Genomic DNA, 25824 nt, shown 5'->3' on the forward strand with positions numbered 1-25824 from the left:
GTAGTGTGTGTGGCCTCCAAGTGACTGGATGACCTCCCTACAACGCCTGGGCATGCTGCTAATGAGACAACGGAGGGTGTCCTAGGGAATCTCCTCCCAGATCTGGACCAAGGCATCACTGAGCTCCTGGACAGTCTGAAGAGCAACTTGGCTCTGCCAGATGGACCTAAACACAATGTCCCAGAGGTCCTCTATTGGATTTAGGTTAGACGAACGTGAGGGCCAGTCAATGTTATCAATTCCTTCTTCCTTCAGGAACTGTTGCATACTACAGCCACATGAAGTTGGGCATTGTCATGGACCAGAAGGAACCCAGGTCCCACTGCACAAGCGTAGCTTATGACAATGAGTCCAAGGATTTCATCCCGAAACCTAATAGCAGTCAGGGTGCCATTATCTAACCTGTAGAGGTCTGTGTGTCCTTCCAGGGATATGCCTCCCCTGACCATCACTGACCCACCATCACAACGGTCATGCTGAATGATGTTGTAGGCAGCATAACATTCTCCATGGGATCGCCGGACCCTTTCACGTCTGTCGCAGGTTGAACCTGCTTTTATCGGTGAACAGCACAGAGCCAGTGGCATAGTTGCCAATTTTGGTGGTCTATGGCAAATGCCTCTTAAGCTCTACGGTGATTGGTAGTGAGCACAGGGCTCTCTACAGGATGCCAGGCCCTCAGACCATCCTCATGGAGTCCATTTCTTATTGTTTAGTCAGAAATATTCACACCAGTGGCCTGCTGGAGGTCATTTTCTAGGGCTCTGGCAGTGTTCATCCTATTCCTCCTTGGACAAAGGAGTGGATTCCTGGAGTAACTACCTATCTCCTACAGGACGACAGGTTGGTCCTCAGACTGTCCAGGAACTCAGTAATGTGCTGGTCCAGATCTGGATGGAAGTCCCTCAGGAGAACATCCACCACCTCATCAGGAGCATGCCAGGGTGTTGCAGAGAGGTCATACAAGCATGCAGCGGCCAAACACACTACCAAGCTTCATTTTGACTTGTTTAAAGGACATTACATGAAAGTCAGCCTGTATTGTGTTTTTCCACTTTCAGTTTGGGTATAAATCCAAATCTGTACCTCCATGGGTTAATACATTTCATTTTCATGGATAATTTTTGTCCGACTTTGTTGTCAGCACCTTCAACTATGGAAAGAACAAAGTATTTAATACATATATTTCATTCATTCAGATTCATTATGTTAGTGTTCCCTTTATTATATTTTGCGAGCAGTATATTTACATAAAATGAATAACTGCCTGTTGTTTTGCTTTTAACCAAGAATCTAGACTGTTTTACGTTCATATCTATAGAAATTCAGGGATGTACGCATTTATTTCCAAGAATTTTCCACTTAAAAAGCTCTTTGTTTTGTGATAGCAGCCATGTTGGATTTACACAATAGCGTAATTTTAGCTAGAAATATTTATGCAAAATGAACGATAACTGCCCGGTTTTTTGCTTGTAACCAAGAATCTCAACTCTTCTATATTCATATCTATAGAAATTGTGGGATGTACGCATTTATTTACAAGAATTTTCAACTTAAAAAGCTCTTTGTTTTGTGATGGCCGCCATGTTGTATCCATACACAGTAGCCTAAGTTTACATTCAAATGATCAGGTAACTTTCGGCCGACCGTCGTTTTTTGGCAAAAAAAAAGTAGTAATTTAGACATTTCTGTGTCCATACATAAAAAATATCCTTTCAGTTGTTTTATTTTATGTAACATTTCAATCTAAAAATGACAAGGGCCAGTTAGCCGGCAAGACATGCCTCCGTGCAGAGGCAATAGTAACATTGGAATTCAACCTAAATAAGTTGTGATTGTATACAGAAAAATGCTAATTTTGCTTTTGTTGAGTAAAATTAAGATGATTCTCCATGCTTTCCTCAAGTTTCTGATGTGAAAATTGAGTGATTTATTAAAGGTTGAAAACTTGCACTAAATAAAAAACATTTAAGTTGCTATTTTGGGCAAAAACTTATATATGATGTTAAAAATTGCTATTGATCCTGAAAATATAGGTGATTATCTCTGCATTTGGTGATTTTTGTGCATCTAGCGTAAAATTTCTAAATTTTAAAGCCATTTTAAGTTTTGTTATAATTGTATTAAAAAATAATTAATCCGGATTTTATCAAAGAACAACTTTGAATTTTTTCATGTCGCTGCTCATGGAGACTCAGGAGGTGCCTGTTTTGGTTTTAGGTCACTAGCGGCTTTGGTTTTGAAAATATTTGAATTTTAAGTTTTTTAAAATAGGCCCCTTACGGATCAGCCCCGAGCCCTGTGTCCCGTCAACTGATAGTGAAGTCTATGGTTGGAGTGCCAATACCCATGTACAGAAATAAAGATATGCTGGGGGGGGAAAAAAAAAAAAAAAAAAAAAAAGAGTTAAAAAGAATAATATTAGAGTTCAACAGATACCAAACATTTAGGGGGCCCTGTGTCCATATGCCCTCTAAATTTACACCAGTGTGAATGAATCTGCACCAAGCGAAGGGGTGTTTAAGACCAAATTTTGACAGTCTTGTGAAAAAGCACAAGTACGCACTTTTAAAAGAGGGAGGGATGCACGGTTTAGTGTAGGGAATTGGGGGGGGTGACCACAGCCAGTATCGCTAATTTATTCAGGTGTACCAGTTTAGCGGTGGACACAGTGATTGACATGTTTGGATAACGGCACGTTTGAATTGATTTGTCAGGGGGGAATTTTAGGAATTTTGTGAGTATGACTTCATGGAAATTCCAAGGTTTAACCTCATGCTCAAATGATTCCTTTTCGACGTCATTTTGCTGAAATCTTTCGCTTTGAAAATTTCGTCCACGCAAACAAGAACGTGTCATTTGCAGCCGCAAAACATGTAATGACCGTTCGTTTCTCTTGCTCAGTAGCGATCAATTGAGCACTGTATGCACCACTAAAATCCAACTACAGTGATACCTCAGCTCACGAACATAATTGGTTCCTAGAAAGTGTGTGTAAGGCGAAAAGTTTGTCTTCCGAACATTTATTTCCCATAAGAAACCATTAAAATGAGAATAATCCGTTCCCAGGTCCCCATAAAACATAATTTTCTACTAAATAAGCCTTAAAACTACACAAAAATATACCTTATTTTATGTATAATAAATGTGCTATTGTATTGTAATTATAGAAATAAACTGTACTGTATAATAAAGTCGTTTTATTTATTATTTATTTCTTCTGCTCGATCGTAATTTTCTTTAATGTCTTCTTAGGCTTAACACTAGCCTGTGGTGGGGTCTTTTTCGGTCCCATAATAGCAAAAGTACACTCAATATAGTCCAAAATGTCTATCAAACACAAACCACGTCCGCACTCAACGAAAGGGAGGGGACGAACTGGGACGCCGTGAGCGTGCGTCAGCTTCTCGTGGCCGCCACCGTGGCGCTGTTCGACCGCGTGGTTTGGTTCGTCCGCCGAAAACTAGTTCGTCAGCAGAGACTATATGCTCGCGAATTTAATGTTCTTGAGGCGAAAAGTTCGTGAGCTTAAGCGTTCGTGAGCTGAGGTATCACTGTACTAAAAACTCTGAAGCAGACTGATCAGTTTTTGCAAGGGTGGTACCATTTTGTTTGGAAAATTAAGCTCAGCCGGATGGACTCACTTGAATTGTACTTTGACCAACTTGAAAAATATTTTCAAGTCCCTCTTTGAGATGCGAACACTGAACACACCAATGAGCAGGCTTCTTTACATTGCCTTTAACAGCAACGCAAATATTGCAGCTCGTAATCCACCTGACAGAAGGGAAAACTGGTTTTCTCAGTGGACCAGTGACACGCGCTTCAGAGGAAGTTCATCAGGCCTACCAGGCAGATTACATGAATTTGTTGAGGGAGATCAGCGCAGCGAAACTGGCATTTGAAGAACACCTTTCCAACCAGATCACTTGTGTCCTTGTGTAACACCTCAAACCCTACCCCCATTTTTTAAATATAATAAAAATCATTAAATGGTTTCTTAACTGAATTGATTTCTACAACGATTTATTTTTTAAATGACTCAGAAGGCTCAGTGCATCACGTTCACATAACAGAGAAACCCTCAGATGGAAATTCTGAGGAAGATACATTTCCAGGTATAATGAATGAGCCTGCTAGATCTTCTTTACGACACAGCAGTAATGTTTCAGTGTAATTTTGCCCACTTTTCTTGACACACAAGACCAAATGTTTACGAACTTTACAAAAACCTTCTGACACACTTTGACCCAATCTTTCTACTAAAACAAAGAGCAGCAGCCTGGTCAATACTTCTTTACAACATTGTCTGCTTAATCTAAGCAGTATTGGCCTTTTTATTTTGATTAGCAGCTCTACTTGAATGTAATAGCCCAATTTTATTTACTTGACAGGATTAAACAAGCTGTGTTCCAATAATTGCCTTGACAGATCGATAATAAAAAACGAGCAGTGCTGCTACCCCTGGGCTAAGTAAGTAGTTAGGAAATTAAAGCAGTTACACTTTGATTTGAAGGTTTTGAAGGTCTACTTTGTTGTAAAATTTGTGGTGTTGTTGCACTAAATGGCCTTCTGTTTCACAAGGTAACTCTCATATGTCCGTGCACACATAACACACACTAACCAAGACTTGGGCTCTCCAAAGTGAAGGTAATTGATGCTGTACAGGTCCATATCCTCTGTGTGCCAGGAGAAGGTTGTTTTCCACATGCCAAAGTAGAGGTAAGGAGTGTTAACCCCCTGGATAGACACACCACAGTCTTCCTCGATGACATCCAATATTGAGTTCAGGTGCCCAATGTTCCATTCCTCCACATCCTACATCATTAAACACAGTGAAATTGATTTGAGAAAATAGTAAAACAAAGTCTAAAATAGAAATAAACGGTGATACAGTGAAGCAACGCTTTCAATATTTGTTCTGTTTTACAATTTATAGTAATCTAGTATTACCGCTTGCATTTCTTTGTGGCTCTTAAGAATTCAAATGCTTTTAGATAAAATGCAGTCGGCTGGAATAAGATTACCTATGACTCTCATTAGTCCAAGCAGGATAGAACATGGATGTAAGGATTCCAAAACAAGGAGACAACAAAGTTTGTTAATAGAAGAGCAACGTAATAAGCTCAATTATGAATGTATATGAAGTGAACTCGCAGTCAAAGCAAAGATGGTTAGTGGTTTTGTTACATTTTACAATGCCTAACACGCATCTGTGCGATTAAGGTATATGAAAACTGTCAGCGTATGTCTTAGTGTGTACTAGGCTGTGTGGAGCACCTGCTTTTTTACTTTTTTTTAAAAATATGTGTAATGTTTTTGCTGCTGTTGAAGTTTGAAATAGTGTTAAATGAATCATATACACTACCGTTCAAAAGATACACTCCTTATTTTGTGCAGAAACATGGCTTCCTGGACAGGCACGTGCAGGGGGGGCGGAGGGTGCTTGAGCACCTGCCCCTTTGCCCCTACATTCCCCAAAGTGCCCCTTTTGACTGTGCTTTTTTTGTGCATATGAGTGTGCTGGCCGTCTGTGCAGGGACATCAGCGAGTACTTTACTTGAACACCGAAAACTCCTTTAAAAATTAAAAATTTAGAGGCGTTTGTGTTTGATGAGTTCCCTTTTTCTGCTGACGTCATCATATATCGACTCGAGCCCACTGCAAATAGAGAGAGCTAGACGATCTAACGTCTGCAGCCAGTGTACAATAGCAGTTCTTGCCATCTCACCATGTTGTTTGTGCCTTATACAAGAACTGGTTGTAAGTAACATCCTTCCTTTGTTTTACAGTGGGGAAAATAACTATTTAGTCAACCGCCAATTGTGCAAGTTCTCCTACTTGAAAAGTTTAAGAGAGGCCTGTAATTGTCAACATGGGTAAACCTCAACCATGAGAGAAAGAATGTGGGGGGGGGGAACAGAAAATCACATTGTTTGATTTTTAAAGAATTTATTTTCAAATTAGAGTGGAAAATAAGTATTTGGTCACCTACAAACAAGCAAGATTTCTAGCTGTCAAAGAGGTCTTAACTTCTTCTTTTAATGGCACCTGTTTTAACTCATTATCGGTATAAAAGACACCTGTCCACAATGTCAGTCAGTCACACTCCAAACTCCACTATGGCCAAGACCAAAGAGCTGTCGAAGGACACCAGAGACAAAATTGTAGACCTGCACCAGGCTGGGAAGACTGAATCTGCAATAGGTAAAACGCTTGGTGTAAAGAAATCAACTGTGGGAGCAATTATTAGAAAATGGAAGACATACAAGACCATTGATAATTTCCCTCGATCTGGGGCTCCGTGCAAGATCTCAACTCGTGGCGTCAAAATGATAACAAGAACGGTGAGCAAAAATCCCAGAACCACACGGGGGGACCTAGTAAATGACCTACAGAGAGCTGGGACCACAGTAACAAAGGCTGCTATCAGTAACACAATGCGCCACCAGGGACTCAAATCCTGCACTGCCAGACGTGTCACCCTGCTGAAGAAAGTACACGTCCAAGCCCATCTGCGGTTCGCTAGAGATCACTTGGATGATCCAGAAGAGGACTGGGAGAATGTGTTATGGTCAGATGAAACCAAAATAGAACTTTTTGGTAGAAACCCGGGTTCTCGTGTTTGGAGGAGAAATAATACTGAATTGCATCCGAAGAACACCATAGTGAAGCATGGGGGTGGAAACATCATGCTTTGGGGCTGCTTTTCTGCAAAGGGACCAGGACGACTGATCTGTGTAAATGAAAGAATGAATGGGGCCATGTATCGAGAGATTTTGAGTGAAAATCTCCTTCCATCAGCAACGGCATTGAAGATGAGACGTGGCTGGGTCTTTCAGCATGACAGTGATCCCAAACACACAGCCAAACGTGAAAAAGGAATGTTACATTTATCAGTACAGCATCCATTAGGGCATCACAATAAATTAGCCATAACATGTTAAGTCTACGACCGCAATCATTGGTATCAGATTTTTGGGGGGAGTTGGACAATATCAGCATCTCAGTTAAAAAGTCACTATCAGACAACTCTAGTAATCATTTGTGCTCTCAAATCAAAACAAAATACCGACAGAGCGACTTTTCATATTTCAAAATGCCAGTTAGTCAGGTCTCACAGGAGTGAAGGTAATGCAATACTTCCTTTCTTAGACATTTTCGGATATCATAGAAAAAAACAACAAGAGATAGAAATGTTTTGAAGATTGGTGAATCTTCATTTCCAATTATTCAACCTACCTCGTCATAGAGGCTGCCGCCAACATCAGCCCCATATATTGGTGAAACAAATGTGAGGTTCTTCCAGTACTTCCGCTCTAGATCTTCATAATTCAAGTAACGAGGCGTACAGTACCTGTGGAGGGTAGAATCAAAATTTCAACGAGCAACTGTAAATGTTTACCACTTGTGGGTGTCTCTCAGGTACTACTATTTGAGGATGAGATTCAATTATTATATTAACAACATCATTTTATCCATAGACTTTAATCTAGGTTTATCCTCCCTAATACAGGTGAACTTTTTGCATGTCCTAGTTAACTTTAGGGTGCAAGTGACACACACGGAACAGTCAACATTTATTCCAACATGCACAGCAATGAAAATTTAAAGTTTCCAAACAACCTAACAAGTGTGTTTTTTTTTTTTTATGTAAACAAGAACCTATCCAATGGACACTTGTAAACGAATGCCATTAACATCACACAAAACACTCAGCTATGTTCTTATAGGACAACAGACCATTGATTAGGAGAGGTCTATTATCAGTATACTCACATGTCACTGTTAGCTAGTCGCCTGAACTCCTGCACACTGAGTGGCTTCTTCTGAATGTTGTACTGAGTAAAAAGGCCTGACTGGCCCGCCACCATCTGCTGGATAGGAGCGTCGATCATCAAATCGTCTATGTCATCGTAAGTACGACGAGGCTTCCAGCCTTTAGGAGGGATCACCTGGAGAAATGAAATGAGGACTAATGGACTGTTGCTTTTGGAAATAGCAAAAGGAAATGGGTTAGTCTTCCTACCTTGGCCAGACCTGCGCGCTGTGCGCCCTGGGACTCCATATAAACTAAATACTTGTTAAAGTCTTTGAACTCCTCCATTGTGGGCCTGAAGGTCATAATTTTGCAGGTGGGGTTTGCAGGGGGGGACACCTCTGCTTCCGCCATCCTGTCGCCTCATTAGATGGAACCTGAGGGGGAAAAAAAGGTGTTACTGGTGGAACGTCCCATGGGGGGCAAAAAATATCTTGAAAACCAAATAAAAGGATTTTAACTTCATCATCATTCAGGACGTCACATCCAGTGTTGTTAATCTTACTGAAAAAAAGTAATTAATCACAGTTACAAATTACTTCTCCCAAAAAGTAATTGCGTTAGTAACTCAATTACCTGAATGTAGGAGTAATTAGTTACTTGGCAAAGTAATTGGTGATAATTACTTTTTTTTTTTCCCTCATAAAAAAAAAAACAAAAAAAAAAAACATTGGCCACACTATGTGAAGTTTTTTGTGAAGGTTTTTGGTACAATTGGCCCGAGCTCAATTCTTTACCCTAATTTACCCTTTACCCTGAATCAACTGTTAAAAGTTGTTAAAATTGCTCCCATTATTGCATTAGTTCCCTTCTCTCTACTTTCGACATATGAAAGTTTTAAAACTGTTTCATCATTTAAAGATAGATTCAAGTCAAGATTTTGCCGATTTAGAAGTATTTTAGATAAAAAGTTACTTAGGTTCGCTAGGAAGGTTCTCTACAACAGAGCCGTCCTAAAAAGTCTACTGCTTTAAGATGGCGGCTGTCTACTAAATCATTTAGTGCCATGTCTGTCATTTTGCATCTAGTTATATCTATGTACAGTACATGTGATATCTACCATGTCTACCATATCTACCATAACATGCGGGCGTAGTTTGTAGGCTATCGGCTACAACATGTATTATTGGAGCTACCTAGCATCGCGTTTGCTCGGCGTCACAACTTTCTTGCCTCCTCCCTACTCCTGCTCTGCTCTGTCGTCTCGGTGAGTCCGTCTCCCTCAGACTTTTCAACCAATATAGTAACGCATAGTAACGCATGCCTTTCCGTCCTCAGTAACGGTAACGGCGTTGCCAAGATGAGAAAAGTAATTAATTAGATTACCGACTACTGAAAAAAATAACGCCGTTAGTAACGCTGTTATATTGTAACGCCGTTATTAACAACACTGGTCACATCCCATGAGGATTCAACTCAGTGATAACTCCACAAGCTTGAACATTCTACTTTTTCGTTGGATTTTGTGACAAAAGGGGAAAATTACCAATCATTAATTTTCTGTATCACTCAAACTCACAGTTCAATTATTTCAATTTTTATTGATTTTAACAATCAGATGTTAACGTTTCGTTGATATATAACCAGTGTATTGTATTTGCTACGCAGCTATTTAATTCCATCTGCCTCTTGCATCTTCTAAGGGTGAGAAGTTTCACAAATATTTTAGTTTTATTCAAGAGTGATTTACATGAATGTACTGGGTGATACCACAACGAATTAGAATATACTGTGCATTCCTTAATATGCATATACTTTTTGTAACGTTTGTGATCAACTGTTACTGTTCTAGAGGCCGTATTTTTCCATCACTGAGTAATAAACATTACTATGGGAATTAGCAAATGTTTGCATTTTACAGAGTTATGTTTTCAAGTTGTTGAGAGGCCTTTTGGTTATTGATAGGCTTGCTGTCCTATAATTTCTTTGTTAAGAAAGTTGTTTCATGGGTCAAAACCACAGAAGTCTCCTCTCCTGTTGCACCAAAGGTTTTTTCTGCTGACAAAGCACAATACCTGTTGGGTTTATGTTTGTTTTAGTTCAGTGCTCATTGTTCAGGGGAACACATTGTCAATCACATTGACGATTGTGATTGACTCAAATTATATTTATTTGAAAAAATAAATATGGGCACTTTATTTGAAGTCAAAACTGGTCTTGTCTTTGTTTTGTACATTATAATTATTAGAGGTGTGCAAAATTTCCGATTCTTAGATTATTTGTGATTCGGCCGTGGAAGATTCGAGAACGATTCACAAATATCCAAATTCCGATTATTGAAATATGCGAAGGAAAGCGGAAGTACAACACACTCAGCGCGCTACGTGGGCTTCGGGACGCAATGAGGAATGAAGCGAGAGTAGCTAAACATCATGCTTCTCATTACCCGGCCCCTCGGGTAATGCCAATGCTCAACTCACGGCTCTAGCTCAACTCATGCAACGAGATAAAAAAACACAACAACATACCCGACTGCTGCCGAAAAGCTGCAACAAAGTACATCCACACAATGTTATGGTAGATATCATTTATATAGGACTAGATGCAATATAGATTTGATAGCGTTAGCAGCACATCTACAAAAAGCTAGATGCGGGCGTTAGTAAACGGCCGCCATCTTAAAGCAGTACACTTCCCTGCAAGGCTGTTGTAGCGAACCTTCCAAGCGAACCTAATTAACTTTTTATATAAAATACTCCTAAATCGGTAAAATATTGACTTGAATCTATCTTTAAAATAGTTTTAAAACTTTCACATGTCGAAAGTAGACAAAAGGGAAATTATGGAATAACGGGAGCAATTTTAACAACCTTAACGGTTGATTCACAACATTAAATGAATTGAATGTAGTTTAAAGCTGCTGATACAGAATGGGGACTGGAGTTTTTTATTTCCTGTTATTTTTGTATATTTGTTTACTGCTATATGTTAACTTGATACTGAAATAGTAGTTTGGTTTAGCCTGAGAGTATTTTTTGAACAATTTTGGAACTAATGTACAAAACATAAAAAATAAAATAAAATTTTAAAAAAAGGAGGGGGGTGCATCAATAATCGTTTTGTAATCGAATCGGAGCCTCTGAATCGTAATCGAATCGTTAGGTGCCCAAAGATTCCCAGCTCTAATAATAATGTTCATGTCATCATGAAAATTCTGGTTAGGTCAAATGCAAATCTATGCTGAATCCACCACTAGTATATTTGACCTACAGGTGTTCAAAAACTCAGGTGAATATACAATTATATATATACATTATCGGTTATCGTATTGGTATCGGCCTTGAGGAGCAGGAAGTTATGTTCAACTCATGCCGCTAGATAAAAAAACAATCATACCTGACTGCGGCTGACAGCCGCTACAAAAAACGCCCAGTTGCTAGTTGCTACAAAAATACGGCTACAGTAGATATCATATACATGTAGAACTAGATGCAAAATGACAGATGACGTCGGTGTTAGAACATGTGTTATTGAACAGAGATGCGAAATTACACTTTCCGGCGTAAGTAAAAAGCCGCCATCTTAAAGCAGTAGACCTCTCTAGAAGGCTCTGTTGTAACGAACCTAATTAACTTTTTATCTAAAATACTCCTAAATCGGCAGAATCTTGTCTTGAATCTATCTTTAAATGATGAAATAGTTTAAAAACTTTGACAAAAGTAGACAGAAGCGAAATTATGGAATAACGGGAGCAACTTTAACAACTGTAACAGTTGATTCACAACATTAAATTAATTGAATGTAGTTTAAAGCTGCTGATACAGAATGGGGACTGGAGTTTTTTATTTACTGTTATTTTTGTATATTTGTTTACTGTTATATGTTAACTTGATACTGAAATAGTTGTTTGGTTTAGCCTGAGAGGTTTTTTGAACAATTTTGGAACTAATGTACAAAACATAAAAAAAAAAAAAAAGGGAGGGGGGTGCATCAATAATCGTTTTATAATCGAATCAGAGCCTCTGAATCGTAATCGTAATCGAATCGTTAGGTGCCCAAAGATTCCCAGCTCTAATAATAATGTTCATGTCATCATGAAAATTCTGGTTAGGTCAAAGGCAAATCTATGCTGAATCCACCACTAGTATATTTGACCTACAGGTGTTCAAAAACTCAGGTGAATATACAATTATATATATACATTATCGGTTATCGTATTGGTATAGGCCTTGAGGAGCAGGAAGTTATCGATATTGGTATCGGTTTTAAAAAATTGATATCGTGCAACCCTAGTCAGAACCTAATAAAAATATTTTCTTATTAATTATGACACAATATTAGCTACTCCAAGATGGAATACAAGAATTTCTGAACCCACAACCTCTGGGTTGGGGAACAACTACTCTACCACTAAGGCACATTTCCCCCAGCATGCAGTGACCAACTTCTGTAAATTATCTATAATCAAATGCAAAGATTTAAAATACACAGACACGTGTTCTGATATTGTCATAAACGTTTAATATGACTATTTACCACACTTAGCATTAGAGGCATGCGAAATTTCCGATTCTTAGATTATTCGCGATTCGGCCGTTGGAGATTTGAGAACGATTCAAAAATATCCAAATTCCGATTATTAATTATACCAGGTAAAGCGGAAGTAAAACACAGTCAGCGCGGTCTTTGGGAAGCAACGAGGAACGGACCAAGAGTACATACCATGTTCAACTCATGCCGCTAGATAAAAAAACAATCATACCTGACTGCGGCTGACAGCCGCTACAAACAACGCCCAGTTGCTAGTTGCTACAAAAATACAGCTACAGTAGATATCATATACATGTAGAACTAGATGCAAAATGACAGACGACGTCGGTGTTAGAACATGTGTTATTGAACAGAGATGCGAAATGACACTTTCCGGCGTAAGTAAAAAGCCGCCATCTTAAAGCAGTAGACCTCTCTAGAAGGCTCCGTTGTCACGAATCTAATTAACTTTTTATCTAAAATACTCCTAAATCGGCAGAATCTTGTCTTGAATCTATCTTTAAATGATGAAATAGTTTAAAAACTTTGACAAAAGTAGACAGAAGCGAAATTATGGAATAACGGGAGCAACTTTAACAACTGTAACAGTTGATTCACAACATTAAATTAATTGAATGTAGTTTAAAGCTGCTGATACAGAATGGGGACTGGAGTTTTTTATTTACTGTTATATTTGTTTACTGTTATATGTTAACTTGATACTGAAATAGTTGTTTGGTTTAGCCTGAGAGGTTTTTTTGAACAATTTTGGAACTAATGTACAAAACATTAAAAAAAAATAAATAAATAAATAAAAATAAAAAAAGGAGGGGGGTGCATCAATAATCGTTTTATAATCGAATCGGAGCCTCTGAATCGTAATCGTAATCAAATCGTTAGGTGCCCCAAAATTCCCAGCTCTACTTAGCATTGTTAAACTTGATTCTATATGCATTTTGCATTTTGACCACAGGGTGGAAGTAGAGATCCCAATAAAGCGGATTGATGCTTTAAATTCTTTTATGATACCAAACCGGACCCTCTCGGATTTGCCCCATCCCACTTCCAAAAGTGAATTCAGTCCCAACACAAACAAAGAAACCGATGCCCCCTTTTGCCATTCTTGCAGTTTACTCATGTATTTTTTTTTTCCATTTAAAAAAATAAACAACCCGCGACGCATTGCATGAGACTTATTTATGTAACATCACAAGAATAAATTACCTCCTATTTAATTAAATAAGAACTGTTGCTATCTCTTATGTTTACATCGTTCGTCATTGTCCTGCTCGTAACACGTTTATAAAGTGTAATAACGTGAGTCGACACATCTGTGAAAAAGACGTCAATTAGATGATATCATGTCACGCAACTGATTTACCATTGTGGTGAAACTTTGAGTATTTTGACATTAACCAAAGCGTCACTGGCACGGATCATCTTTGTTGTCTGCTCGGCTAGCTACCTAGCCTTCGTTTTGTTTTGATTTTAGCAATGCACGGGCAAATAAACCAGTTCGCTAAAGTCATGATATTACACTTAGGGCTCGATTATAAAATTAGTTTTCTGGCAAAGCTCAACATATCTTGAGTGACCGTTTAGAAAGATATTAAAACAGCTAAACACTTAGCAGAGAGCTCCTTTTGCTAACTTGGAGGATCACAACGAAGGGGGTTTAAATGTCCCACCACGTAAGGTGGCTACACAGGCACAGGCCCGTAACTACTACTACTCTTGAATATTGCGCTTAGTGCAAGTGATTTCGTTTCGAACCCACGATCCCAACACATTGCGCAGTCATTGTCAATGTTGCATGGTAAACGCATAAACAACAGGGGCTCTCGATGTGAGAACCCCACTGGCATTAGAACGTACCAACTTATCTAGCAGCAATGCTAAGCTATTAGCTGTCTGTAGCAAAGGAGTCACGAAACGTACAAATCCTGCGGAAATGCAAAGACTTAACCCTAGACGCACGGTCATTTGTGAGGCCGAATAGCGAATGTAAAGAAAATGCATTACCTTGACTTCAAAAGAGTGATCCGCGATGTTGTTATCCCCTTCCCAGTTCGGGCCAGCTGATTCACATGACAAATACTGCCCTCCCTGCTGCTCGGTGCTGCGCGTGCACCGTGTTACGTTGACGAGATAAGCGACGAAAGCACTAAGCCATCGGGAGTGAGCGCACAAATCGAGACCCCATGTAAATCAATGCTGTTACATTAAAATTTTTAACAACATTTTTTTTTTTAGTTTAGTTTATTTACACATCATTGAATAGAACCTCGGACTTAACTTTAGGCTCTAGTAAGCCACAATTGTTCTCATTTACTTAATATGTTGTTAGAAACACATAAAATATTGCCATTGGTTTAAAGCAGTAATGTGAAGTAATTTCATAACATGCCACATAGGGTCACAATTAAAGTAATTAAATATTGTCCAACAAATAAAGCATGAAAAAAATAATTTATATGTTGCATATGTTGTATATTTGACGAAATAATCGCGTTTTCTAAATTCGAGCCTGAAAGGGGACGAACCCGGAAGTGATACGTCACACCGGGAAAAGCGATGGCAGCTCCATACATATGGCCGCCATACAAAGCCCTTCAAACAATGATTCAAACAGCGATATAAGCGATAGATCGAGCACAAGGGAGAAGATCCAAGTTTTTGAAGAGTTGGAGGAAGAAGAGGAGGTTGGAATTTTATGTTGGACCTAACATGTATTAGCCAGACGCTAATCAGGATGCAAACAATGTGCCAAGACTACCTGACATGGAATGGATACAAGATCCATCGAGATTACAAGATTGGTAAGATAGAGGCTGTTATTATTTTCATGATTTCAAGATGCAGGCATTTGCAAATAATTTTATGTTTTGTCTTTCTGATGACATTGTTAAAAAAAATAATAGTCAGACTTCATGTTCATTTTGGCAGTTTCGGCAGCTCTCGTGCATATAAAATAATAATATAAAAACGTTGGGGGTAAAGAAGGAGATGAGTCGTTGATGGCTTTCTCCACTTTATTGTGGCAACAATAAGAAAACAAAATAATAGCGGACTGCCGCCACATTCGACCGCGAAGTTTTGCTTCTCGCTGATCTCCTCCTCGCCTCCTACTACTCCAGCATCTCTTAAATGGATTGTGCGTAGTGTCTTGTTATGATCTTTTTGTTGACAAAGGTATCGAACACACGACATGCTGTTGTTTCTTTATTAACACATGGAGCTAACAGTACGAACACAGCTTGGGGCTCTCGGCAGGAAGTGGCGTCTAATGGTGTGAGGAAATGTAGTTTTTTCACACGAGCAAACAGATTACAAAGCACCACTTCAGTGTTGTCCCAAGACTACATTTCCCATGATTCACTGCGTGACCTGCGCGCTCGCTGATTGGCTGCCAGACATTAAAACCAACACGCTTGTTGTCACCTGTCAGCGGCTCTTGTACGTAAAACGCAAACTAGAAGGCTATCAAGCGAACACCGTGAAAGAAACGCCGAACCGTACAACTGCAATGCAATGCTTGAAGCATGAACGTGGAAATACATAATACAAATACAAATAAATGTGCACAAACTCACCGGCGGTGTGTGTCTCTTATGGCAACGTGACCGTGAATTACCGCGACGCTGACCCGCTTATATGCACATCCACACCCCTTTCCCGATTGACAGTGGATTAACCCTTCCGGACAAGATCGTAGATGAAACACAATTTAAACACGCTAACGTCGCTAGCTTTTACTGTTCATTCCACAACAGTTGGCGGCTCTGCTTTGACAAAGTCATCAGTCATCTATCTAAAAATCACACTTATTTTCTGGCAAATCCTTGATCATAAGCAGACCGGTTAAGGAAGCAGGCATCTTCAAAGTGTTTGTAGCAGAGAACACTACTCGATGATGGCGTGAAATTCATTCGCTTCGTGCGAACGAAAGATGTCCATTTACGTGCCTTGCTATCCTTTGGCCACTCATACAACTTTTCGTTTGAGTGAGAACAAAACATCGCCACACACCGCCGTGGCATCTTACCGAGAAGCAATGCAACAAACAATACTGTTCAATGGCGGACTTCCCTTGAACTTCTCAGTGTGACGTAATTTCCGAAGAAAAGCATTTTCGTTGTCAAGGGCGTTGCTATGGGTTAAACAAAGAATCTGTAAGGGTTGCGTTAAAAAAAATAACGAAAATATGCTTATAATTGTTTAGCCATTGATATTATTCAAAAACATGGTTGGCCAAGCTTACTTCACATTACTGCTTTAAAATCTATAATATTTATCAGGGTCGTCACTAGGTTTTAAGAACATGGGGGGCTTAGCCCCCAGGAGTTGCCCAGGATGTAAGTGAACGTAGCGTACAAACACAAAACTTCACAAACAGCTAACAAAGACTGATAATTTATATGTGGCGGAAAACAGACAAGAATTAAAAAGCAGTTTCTGCTCTTGCACTCCTCTTTAAAAGAAACTGCTGTATTCTATGCCAAAACAACTGTAGAACAATATGTCTATATGCTGCCATAGCAGATTCATGGCGTATTAAGCCCCTGACTTATTTTTAATTTGTCCGTTTTACCATTAAAACCCCCGTTTACAGACGTCGCGCAACCGCTTTTGTTTCAACCCAGCCATAAAACGAAGGTAATTAATTATATTTGTTATTCAAAATGTCTGTCGTTTTTAGCTTAGAATCATTAATTGATGTCTCATATTTCGTTAAAAAAAAAAAACGACTTTAAAAAAATGATTCATTCACATATTTTCAACTTCTAAACAAATTATTTCATAATGAAAAAAATGGCGTCTGTAAAAAACGTCACTGATATCTACCTCATAACTATCGCTTAATTGTATTTTTTTTTTTTGTTACTGTCGCATTTTCTCCGATATGTTAGATGATAAATAAACAAAAAACCTGGAAAAAAAAAAACGTTTAAAAGGGTAAATATATGAAAAAGAACATCTCGACCACTCCTTGATGTCTGCGATTTCTGCATCGCGACCCTTGTTATATTACCATGTTTCACCCATAAAATCCCCCCCAAAATCCAGCTGTGGCCATCCACAGCTGTGTCTTGGCACACAGTGATACATGCTACATGGAGTTTTTGGATCAAAACAAGGTAAGTACGCGATAATATCTTGTTAAAGTCATGGCGTCTGTAATTCTGCTCTCGCCTCCAGATAGGGTTTTGCTGTTTATAAAAAACATTTTTTTTTAAATGCCCTCCTGCTCAAAAATTTTCTTCCCCCAGAAAATTGAGATTTTAAGCTTTCCAATGATGTATCACACATGCATATAGGACAATTTTGAAATTTGGCCAAATTGGGGGTCTCAGAGCGGAACTTTAAGGCACCTGAGTGTTTTCTGCCATATATTTATTAGAGAGACTTTCACGCACAACACAGCAATTGATTGTTCCCAAATATCTGTATGTCACACAGATTACATTTTGGGCACATATGTAACAAAAATGGCTGTAATTTCAAACTCTTAAAAAATACTAATTATTTGAATTTAAGTAATATCTGGGTTAGGCTAATTTCCCTTACACACACACGCACACAAACATACTAGTCCTTCTCAAAAGATTAGCATATTGAGATAAAGTTCATTATTTTCTGTAATGGACTGATAAACTTTAGACTTTCATATATTTAAATTCATTACACACAACTGAAGTAGTTCAAGCCTTTTATTGTTTTAATATTGATGATTTTGGCAGAAAACTCAAGAAAAACCAAAAATCCCTATCTCAAAAAATTAGCATATCATGAAAAGGTACTGTAAAGAAGCTACTAACCTAATCATCTGAATCAACGAATGAACTCAAAACCCCTGCGAAAGATTCCTGAGGCTTTTAAAAACTCCCAGCCTGGTTCATGACTCAAAACCGAAATCATGGGAAAGACTCAGGCGCTTCTGCCGCTGTTTCAGGTTCAGTAGGTTCGTAGCTTCTTTAGAGTATCTTTTCATGATATGCAAATTTTTTGAGATAGGGATATTTGGTTTGTCTTGACTATGAAAGTCTAATGTTTACCTGTACATTACATGAAATAATGAACTTTATCACAATATGCTATTTTTTGAGGACTAGTACACACATACATACATACATACATACATACATACATATACATACATACATACATACACACACACACACACATACAGTACATACACACACACACACATACATACATACATACATACATACATACATACATGCATGCATACATACATACATACATACATACATACATACATACATACATACATACATACATACATACAGTGGAATGAAAAAGTATCTGAACCTTTTGGAATTTCTCACATTTCTGCATAAAATCACCATCAATTGTGATCTGATCTTTGTCAAAATCACACAGATGAAAAAACAGTGTCTGCTTTCACTAAAACCACCCAAACATTTATAGGTTTCCATATTTTAATGAGGATAGTATGCAAATAATGACAGAAGAGGGGATAAGTAAGTGAAACATCACATTTGATATTTGATATTTATATTTTATATTTGATACTTTTTTTACCTCTGTGAGTATTCTGCGCTGAACTCTTGGCGTCATCTTTGGTGGATGGCCACTCCTTGGGAGAGAAGCAACAGTGCCAAACTCTCTCCATTTGTAGACAACGTCTCTGACTGTTGATCAATGAACATCCAGACTTTTGGAGATGGTTTTGTATCCTTTCCCAGCTTTATACAAATCAACTTTCCGTGATCGCAGGTCTTCAGACGGCTCTTTTGACCGAGCCATGATGCAAATCAGACAATGCATCTCATCAAGACAATTCTACCAGGTGTGTGTTTTACTGTAGGCAGGGCAGCTTTAAACCACTCATCAGTGATTGGGCACACACCTGACTGAAAATGTTTGGTAAAAATTGGTTTCAATTGCTCTTTAAGTCTCCTTAAAGAGGGTTCACTTACTTATTTCCCCCCCTTCTGTCATTGTTTGCATGCTATCCTCATTAAAATATGAAAACTTATCAATGTTTGGGTGGTTTTAGTTAAAGCAGACACTGTTTATTCATCTGTATGATTTTGACAAAGATCAGATCACATTTGATGATGATTTTATGCAGAAATGTGAGAAATTCCAAAAGGTTCAGATACTTTTTCATACCACTGTATCTTTATTCTTATCAATGTAGACAGCATACACATACACACCCCATACATACAATTTACTATAGACAATTTCAACATTCTGGTTACATTGAATTTGATATGAAATACCGCCATAGTGTTATTCAAAGAATCGGCAAATTAGACATATATTGCAAGGAGTTGAGTTTTGAGTTTCTTCTTAAAAATGGAGATGGAGTGTGACATTTTAAGCATTTAACCATGTTCATTCAAAACGGTGGTTCTCTGTACACAATGCTAAAGCTTGTACATGTTAGCCTTCTTTGTTACCCAGTGATTTGATTTTTTTCCCCTGGTAGTGTAGGTGTGCCAATGAGTAGAGATAGGGATGAGGTCACCTAATTTATGGTTTAGTTTATGGATGATCTGATACATTACACAAGCATTTTGAAAGTAGTTATACTCTTCAAGCCTTAAAAGGTGGTAGTGGTGAAATTTACTGTAGTTGGAGCATTGAACTCAGACCATGTTAGGGCACGTATAACTTTTTTTCTGTAATATTTCACGTTTTTTTTTTTTTTTTTTTTTTTCAAGATAAGTTGGAAATGTGTTGCACCATATGATATTACAGTATTGTGTGGTTCAAATAAAGATTAGTACAGAATGAGAACTGCAGACAGTTGGAAAAAATGCCTCAATTTAAAGAACAGAGCAGCATATTTTGATAGTTTAGTTGCTAGATCATCATTATTGTTTAGTTTTTAAAAAAAATTAAAGTATTGAAAGCAGTGATAGACGTCCAGTCCATTTTGACAGGGAGTCCTGGTAGCGATCGTTGGATCGCCAGTTGAGTACCTCAGTCAAATTTTATTGAATGTCTATCGCCATCATTAGCAGTGAAACAATTATGCTTTCCAGCAGTGAATGACTTAAGGGCTACAGGCAACAATAGCGGGTATAAAGATATTGCAATACGGTATATATATATATATATAAATAAATTTAAAAATATATATATATATATTTATTTCTACACTTCTGAAACATATTTTGCACAACAAAGAGAAAATGTCCAGCAACAGCACCAGAGGCGGGTAGTAACGCGTTACATGCACTCCGTTACATTTACTTGAGTAACTTTTTCAGAAAAATGTACTTCGACCTCGAAGAGTAGTTTTACTAAGCCATACTTTTTACTTTTACTTGAGTAGATTTGTGAAGAAAAAACGTTACTCTTACTCCGCTACTTTGGGCTACACAAGAGTCGTTACATTTTTCCTCTTTATTTTTCATATTAGATTGATCTATTTCTTTTTTGTTAGCGATGCCAACAGTAGCTCTACCAATTTCACCAATGAGATGTTGCAACAATAATCACGTGACTCCATTATACCAATCAGATGCAAGCTGGCCATTCTATGATCACGCCAGCCTGTTCAATCATGCAGCGTCTTTAAAGCACTGTAAAAATTAAGTATTTGACACTGAGCTCTGCCCTCAACATGACTTGAAAGCGCGGATTTTAACCTCTCTCCCAATCTTTATTTGGCACCGACTGACCACGGAAAACTGGAGATATGATCCTTTTAGTTACATAATAGTAATTATGAATGAACTATTCACTATTTAAACTAGGAACTATTTTTTCCACTAGAGGGCACTCACACTCTTTGGACAAATAATGCTCCATTTCTGTCATTTTTTTCTCTCACCGGAATTCAGTGATTTAAATGTTTTTATTTTTTTTATTTCTTTGGCTTAATGTGGTTGTGTAATGGGTTATTGTATGGTATCATTATAACAACAGTTCATATAGATAGCTATGTGCTGAGAAATAAAACTAAAACAAATTTGTAAGCAGTTACTCACAATGTTACTCATTACTTGAGTATTCTTTTCACCAAATACTTTTTTACTTGTTCTTGTGTACATTTTTAGGAAGACTACTTTTACTTTTACTTTAGTAATATTCTTTTGAAGTAATGCTACTCTTACTTGAGTACCATTTTTGGCTACTCTACCCACCTCTGTACAGCACAAAAAGTCAAGAAAATCACAACTAATGTCAATTTATATCATTGGATTATTTTGTATATAAGTTTGTTTATGAGAAACAAAATACTGAAATTCTAGTTTCTGACATTGATTTGAACAACTTGTCAGGTTCAGTCTTTAAGTGACTAGTTTAGTGTCTAGTGTTTAAGGTGAAAAGTTCAACATAATGTAGCCATGCCATACGCATTCAATGCATAGGCTGAGTTTGACTTTTGGGGCAGGGGGGGCACAACTGGTTGATGACCCCAAAACGCAGCGTCAGCAATAAAATTAACTTACAAGAATATTTATGATAATAAGATGATACTGAGCGTTTTTTGTTTCCCATCATTCTTGAGGGGAATTCTAAATCAGGGTGCTTAGGGAATACTTTTCGCCAAGATCGTCAACCATTGAATATGGTACGCCCGCCGGTGTCGTGCCAATGTAGTTACCCTAGTCAAAAATTGTATCCCCTGGGCGGAGCCATATGGAGGTAGATTTGTGTCTTTATTATTCAATCCAAAAAAAAAAATGCTTCAATCAAAAATAAGTCGCATCAATCAAAAAAAAAAAAAGTGTTTTGATGCAAAAATAAATTTGAAACTCAAAGAAATGCCCATGAAAGCTATTTTTCTTTGATTCAATTCTTTTTTTTTTTTTAATTGGATTCAAGTTTTTTTTTAATTGAAGCAACTTTTTTGATTGAAGTAATGTTGATTTGTGATTGGGCCACATACTTGCTAGGACGTTTTAGTCTTTATTATTCAATCAAAAAATAAGTTGCTTCATAAAATATATATTTTCAAAAAGAAAAATCACCTCAATCAAAAAAAGAAAAATTTCAATCATAGAAAACGTTTTTGGATGCGAAAAAATATTTGCGATTGAAAAATTTGCATTTGAACACTTAATTTTTCATTGAAAAAGTGATCTTTAATTGAAGCAATCCTTTTTGTGTTTGGGCCATATTATGGGTAGGACATTTGTGTCTAAATCATTCAATCCCAAATATAGTTGCTTAAATAAAAAAATATATTTTCAATCGAAGAAAAAAAAAATCATTTGAAAAATTAAATTGCCCTCCCCTATTTTTATTTTTATTTTTTGAAAATTATATGCAAAGCAAATGACTGTCTAGTCACATGATCTGTTCGAAAAATAATTTTGACCCATTATAAAAATATTCTTTTTTTTGTTCATTTCATTCATTTGTGTTGCAGTTTTATTGCTTTACAACTTTTATATATATATAGGAAAGTCAATTTCATGCAATGACACTTTTTGGCCACCAGGAGGGGCCTGCCACCCCTTAAAATCTGCTTATGATTCAATGATATTTTCATTTTTGCTGCGGGTCAATAAAAACTAGGCGATGGACCGCAGTTGGCTCGCGTACCGCAAGTTGGACACCACTGTTCTAGACACAATGCAGCTAGGTGACAATGCAGGATCTTCTGACGTTCTCTGTATTTCATCAACACCTAGCTTTGTGCTAAAAATAGTAACCATTCCAAACAATTAATCTCCATGAGTTTTCTGATGCGCACAAATACTGTACTCTCTTTTTTCATAACATCATTATGTGTCTTATCTGTTTAGTCCCCACAGTTATTCACATCGCAAAAATGAACACCAACAAACGTTTTCGATTGTATTTAGGTCAACTATAAAGAAAATAACACAATATATTCTCATCGTGGAACTGGACAACAGAATGCGAGAGCTGTATTTTTTCAGTTCATATTTGGAGCACATACGCAACTATGAACAGTCCGTTCAGTGCCACTCGGTGATCTATAGGGGTCGCTATTTCCGCACTGCAAACATGGCTGCCCAGGATGAACTCAGTAAGTTTCTGTCTGCGTTAGTTGTGATTCATTTCTGATTGCATTGACTTTTTTATGGCGATCTAACCCGTACCTTAGTCTAATCTTGCCTTCCTTTTAGCGTTGGTTTAGATTTAAACGATTCAGCCTACTTTGCGTTTAGCGATAAATACAAACGTGTTCGTATGCTAATTAGCACTTGCTAGCTAACTAGCGTCACAAGGCCGTTTGCCCAGTCATGGTCAAAATGATATGTGCCACGAGCGTTCTGAATATACAATTAACAAGCGCGATAATAGCATGGGGCTTTAACAAATAACTGCATGCGTCATTTAGGAGTAGCCCTGCGCAATGTCGTGAGTGTGTTAGCTTTGACTTATGTGAAAGAAAAAGGGAAATGCGTGGTTAGTTTGAGCTGTCGCTACTCGGGGAACCGTGCCAACAAACAGCAGGCTGAGCTGGGAAATGAACTCGGATACATAACAGCTGACAGGACCAAATCAATCACACGAGCATGAATAACATTGCATTGTATTGCTCTATACGAGCGGATTAACATTTTTATTTTCGATGGCAGGATCATGGAAGTGCAAGCCGGTTGACTGGTTACACCCTAACCTAGCTCTTACTCAGTTTTGAAGTGCTGTGCTAAAATAAGTCCGAATTATTTTAGTTTTCCTCTACCTTTATTGAGCCAAGACACTTATTTTAAATTAGGGAAATCTCACAACACGCCACTAAAATTTATTTAAAAGCATAACTACAGTATTTAAATAATAGTGATTAATGTTCTAAAATACTCTGTAAAACCCAGTTTAGATAAATAAACAAAAAGGCATTCTTGAATGAATGACTAAAAGGTTGGTAAACTGTGCCTTATGAATATTTATTGGAAGCACATTTATTGTTACCCCGTCACTTTGTCATCACTACTCACATGACAAGTTGTTTGCGAGATACATAAAATTACATTGATTCATCTTTTTGAGAGGGAAAGTGAAAATGGCAACCCTCTTTCTTATTTGTGATCAGTTGGACTGGGAGTGGGAACCTCTTGTTACCTTATGATAAGATTTGCGATAGAAAGCTCACGATAACAATGGTCTGACGATATGGCGATACAACGATTATCGATACATTGGTCAGGAAATCATTCTAGGATATTCTACAAACAACTAATAAACAGAAAAACAAGCTTCTGCTGCGAATTGGAATGAGTTTATCACTAGTAGACGTCCAGTCATTTTGAAGTGGGAGGGTGACAGCGAATGAATGAACGTCTATGACTGTCAGTGGCAGCCAGTGTCAGGGAATGAGTAATTTTGGGCCATTTAAAGTCATTTACCTGTTGATTTTGGGGTCTTTTATGGGTCACTTGCTGTTTATTTTAAGTTACAGAACAGGAAGTGACCTGGGAATCACCCAAATGATTAGGCAGTAAGGGTGTTCATGTATTCGTATTGAACCTTTTCGGTACTTGGCGTTCGGTTCGGAACGGAGGCGTACCGAACGAGTTTCTGACGTAATGTAACCCTTACTTTTCGAGGCTGTGAGTCGATCGGGTTATAGTTTCTTTGTGTAGATTATATTTACTCCGTCTTCCCTACTATAATGAGGACCAACAAGGTAGGACAGTAAAAAACGTCATCGGCGCAACAACGTGGCCGCCGCTAGAACGCAGTGCGTTGAAGTTAATCAGCAAATGCACACCAGTCGCAGTGCGGCCGCGTGTTGCGTCCCAGAAGCGGCTCAACGTGATGCACGCGAAAACAATGGCAGAGTTTATTATTTGACGTGAGACGCGGCCCTCCTGCGTCAATACAACTAGCTAGCAGACCGGAAGTCACTCGTGTAAAAATACGGTGGATCCGGTCGATTTTCAAACTAATATGTAATCCTAACCCACTTTTTGAGTCCATCAGATCTCTTGAGTGGTAGATCGGGGCACAGTTGACTTGTCTTTGTTAATTTACAGTTGTCTTCTCTGCTATGATAATAACCAACACGGCCCCATATAAATACCCGCTAATTTTTGAGCAGAATTCTAGCTTTGTATAGGCTACTGTTCCTATTGTTGAAAGCACAAAAGTGTGTAATAAACAACTAGCACATTTATATTTTGCATTTTGTTTTCTTACTGTACCGAAAATGAACCGAACCGTGACGTCAAAACCGAGGTACGTACCGAACCGAGATTTTTGTGTACTGTTACACCCCTATTAGGCAGTGACTCAAACTCAACAGGAAATGACCTGTAAATGAACAGCAAGTGACCTGTGAATGCCCCGAAAATCAGACAGAATGACTGCCAATGCTCTGGTTTTGAATGGACGAACGTTCCCAGTCTAAATGGATTGGGCGTTGAGCACCGTCAATGGCAGCCTTAGAGTTACCCGAGACACTATCATGGTTTTGGTAGCAACTTGTTGGTTGCGTTATTATTATTTTTTTTAAGCATTGAGACCTTTTTAAAACGATATCTCGATTCTTGGCAGGAGCATATTGATAACCTTTTACAAACAACAAAGTATCACGATATATCACCATT

General features: G+C 38.1%; 2 protein-coding genes across 5 annotated transcripts in view; one reads left to right on the top strand and one right to left on the bottom strand.

Moving 5' to 3' along the window:
- kdm4c (lysine (K)-specific demethylase 4C) overlaps nt 1-14459 on the bottom strand; it is a 57261-nt gene extending 42802 nt beyond the window's left edge. For all 3 annotated transcript variants that reach the window (XM_057843804.1, XM_057843803.1, XM_057843805.1), the window contains exons 1-5: nt 14312-14459; nt 8030-8196; nt 7780-7955; nt 7243-7357; nt 4625-4818 (exon numbers count right to left, since the gene is read on the bottom strand). In XM_057843804.1, the coding sequence (XP_057699787.1) occupies nt 4625-4818; nt 7243-7357; nt 7780-7955; nt 8030-8173 (629 nt within the window). In that variant the 5' untranslated portion in view covers nt 8174-8196; nt 14312-14459. The remainder of the gene's footprint in view (nt 1-4624; nt 4819-7242; nt 7358-7779; nt 7956-8029; nt 8197-14311) is intronic.
- Nucleotides 14460-23237: 8778 nt separating this feature from the next.
- ecpas (Ecm29 proteasome adaptor and scaffold) overlaps nt 23238-25824 on the top strand; it is a 33953-nt gene continuing 31366 nt past the window's right edge. For both annotated transcript variants that reach the window (XM_057844370.1, XM_057844371.1), the window contains exon 1: nt 23238-23297. In XM_057844370.1, coding sequence (XP_057700353.1) covers nt 23276-23297 — 22 coding nt within the window. In that variant the 5' untranslated portion in view covers nt 23238-23275. The remainder of the gene's footprint in view (nt 23298-25824) is intronic.

Source organism: Corythoichthys intestinalis, chromosome 8 (genome assembly GCF_030265065.1).
Source record: "Corythoichthys intestinalis isolate RoL2023-P3 chromosome 8, ASM3026506v1, whole genome shotgun sequence".
Taxonomy (NCBI): domain Eukaryota; kingdom Metazoa; phylum Chordata; class Actinopteri; order Syngnathiformes; family Syngnathidae; genus Corythoichthys; species Corythoichthys intestinalis.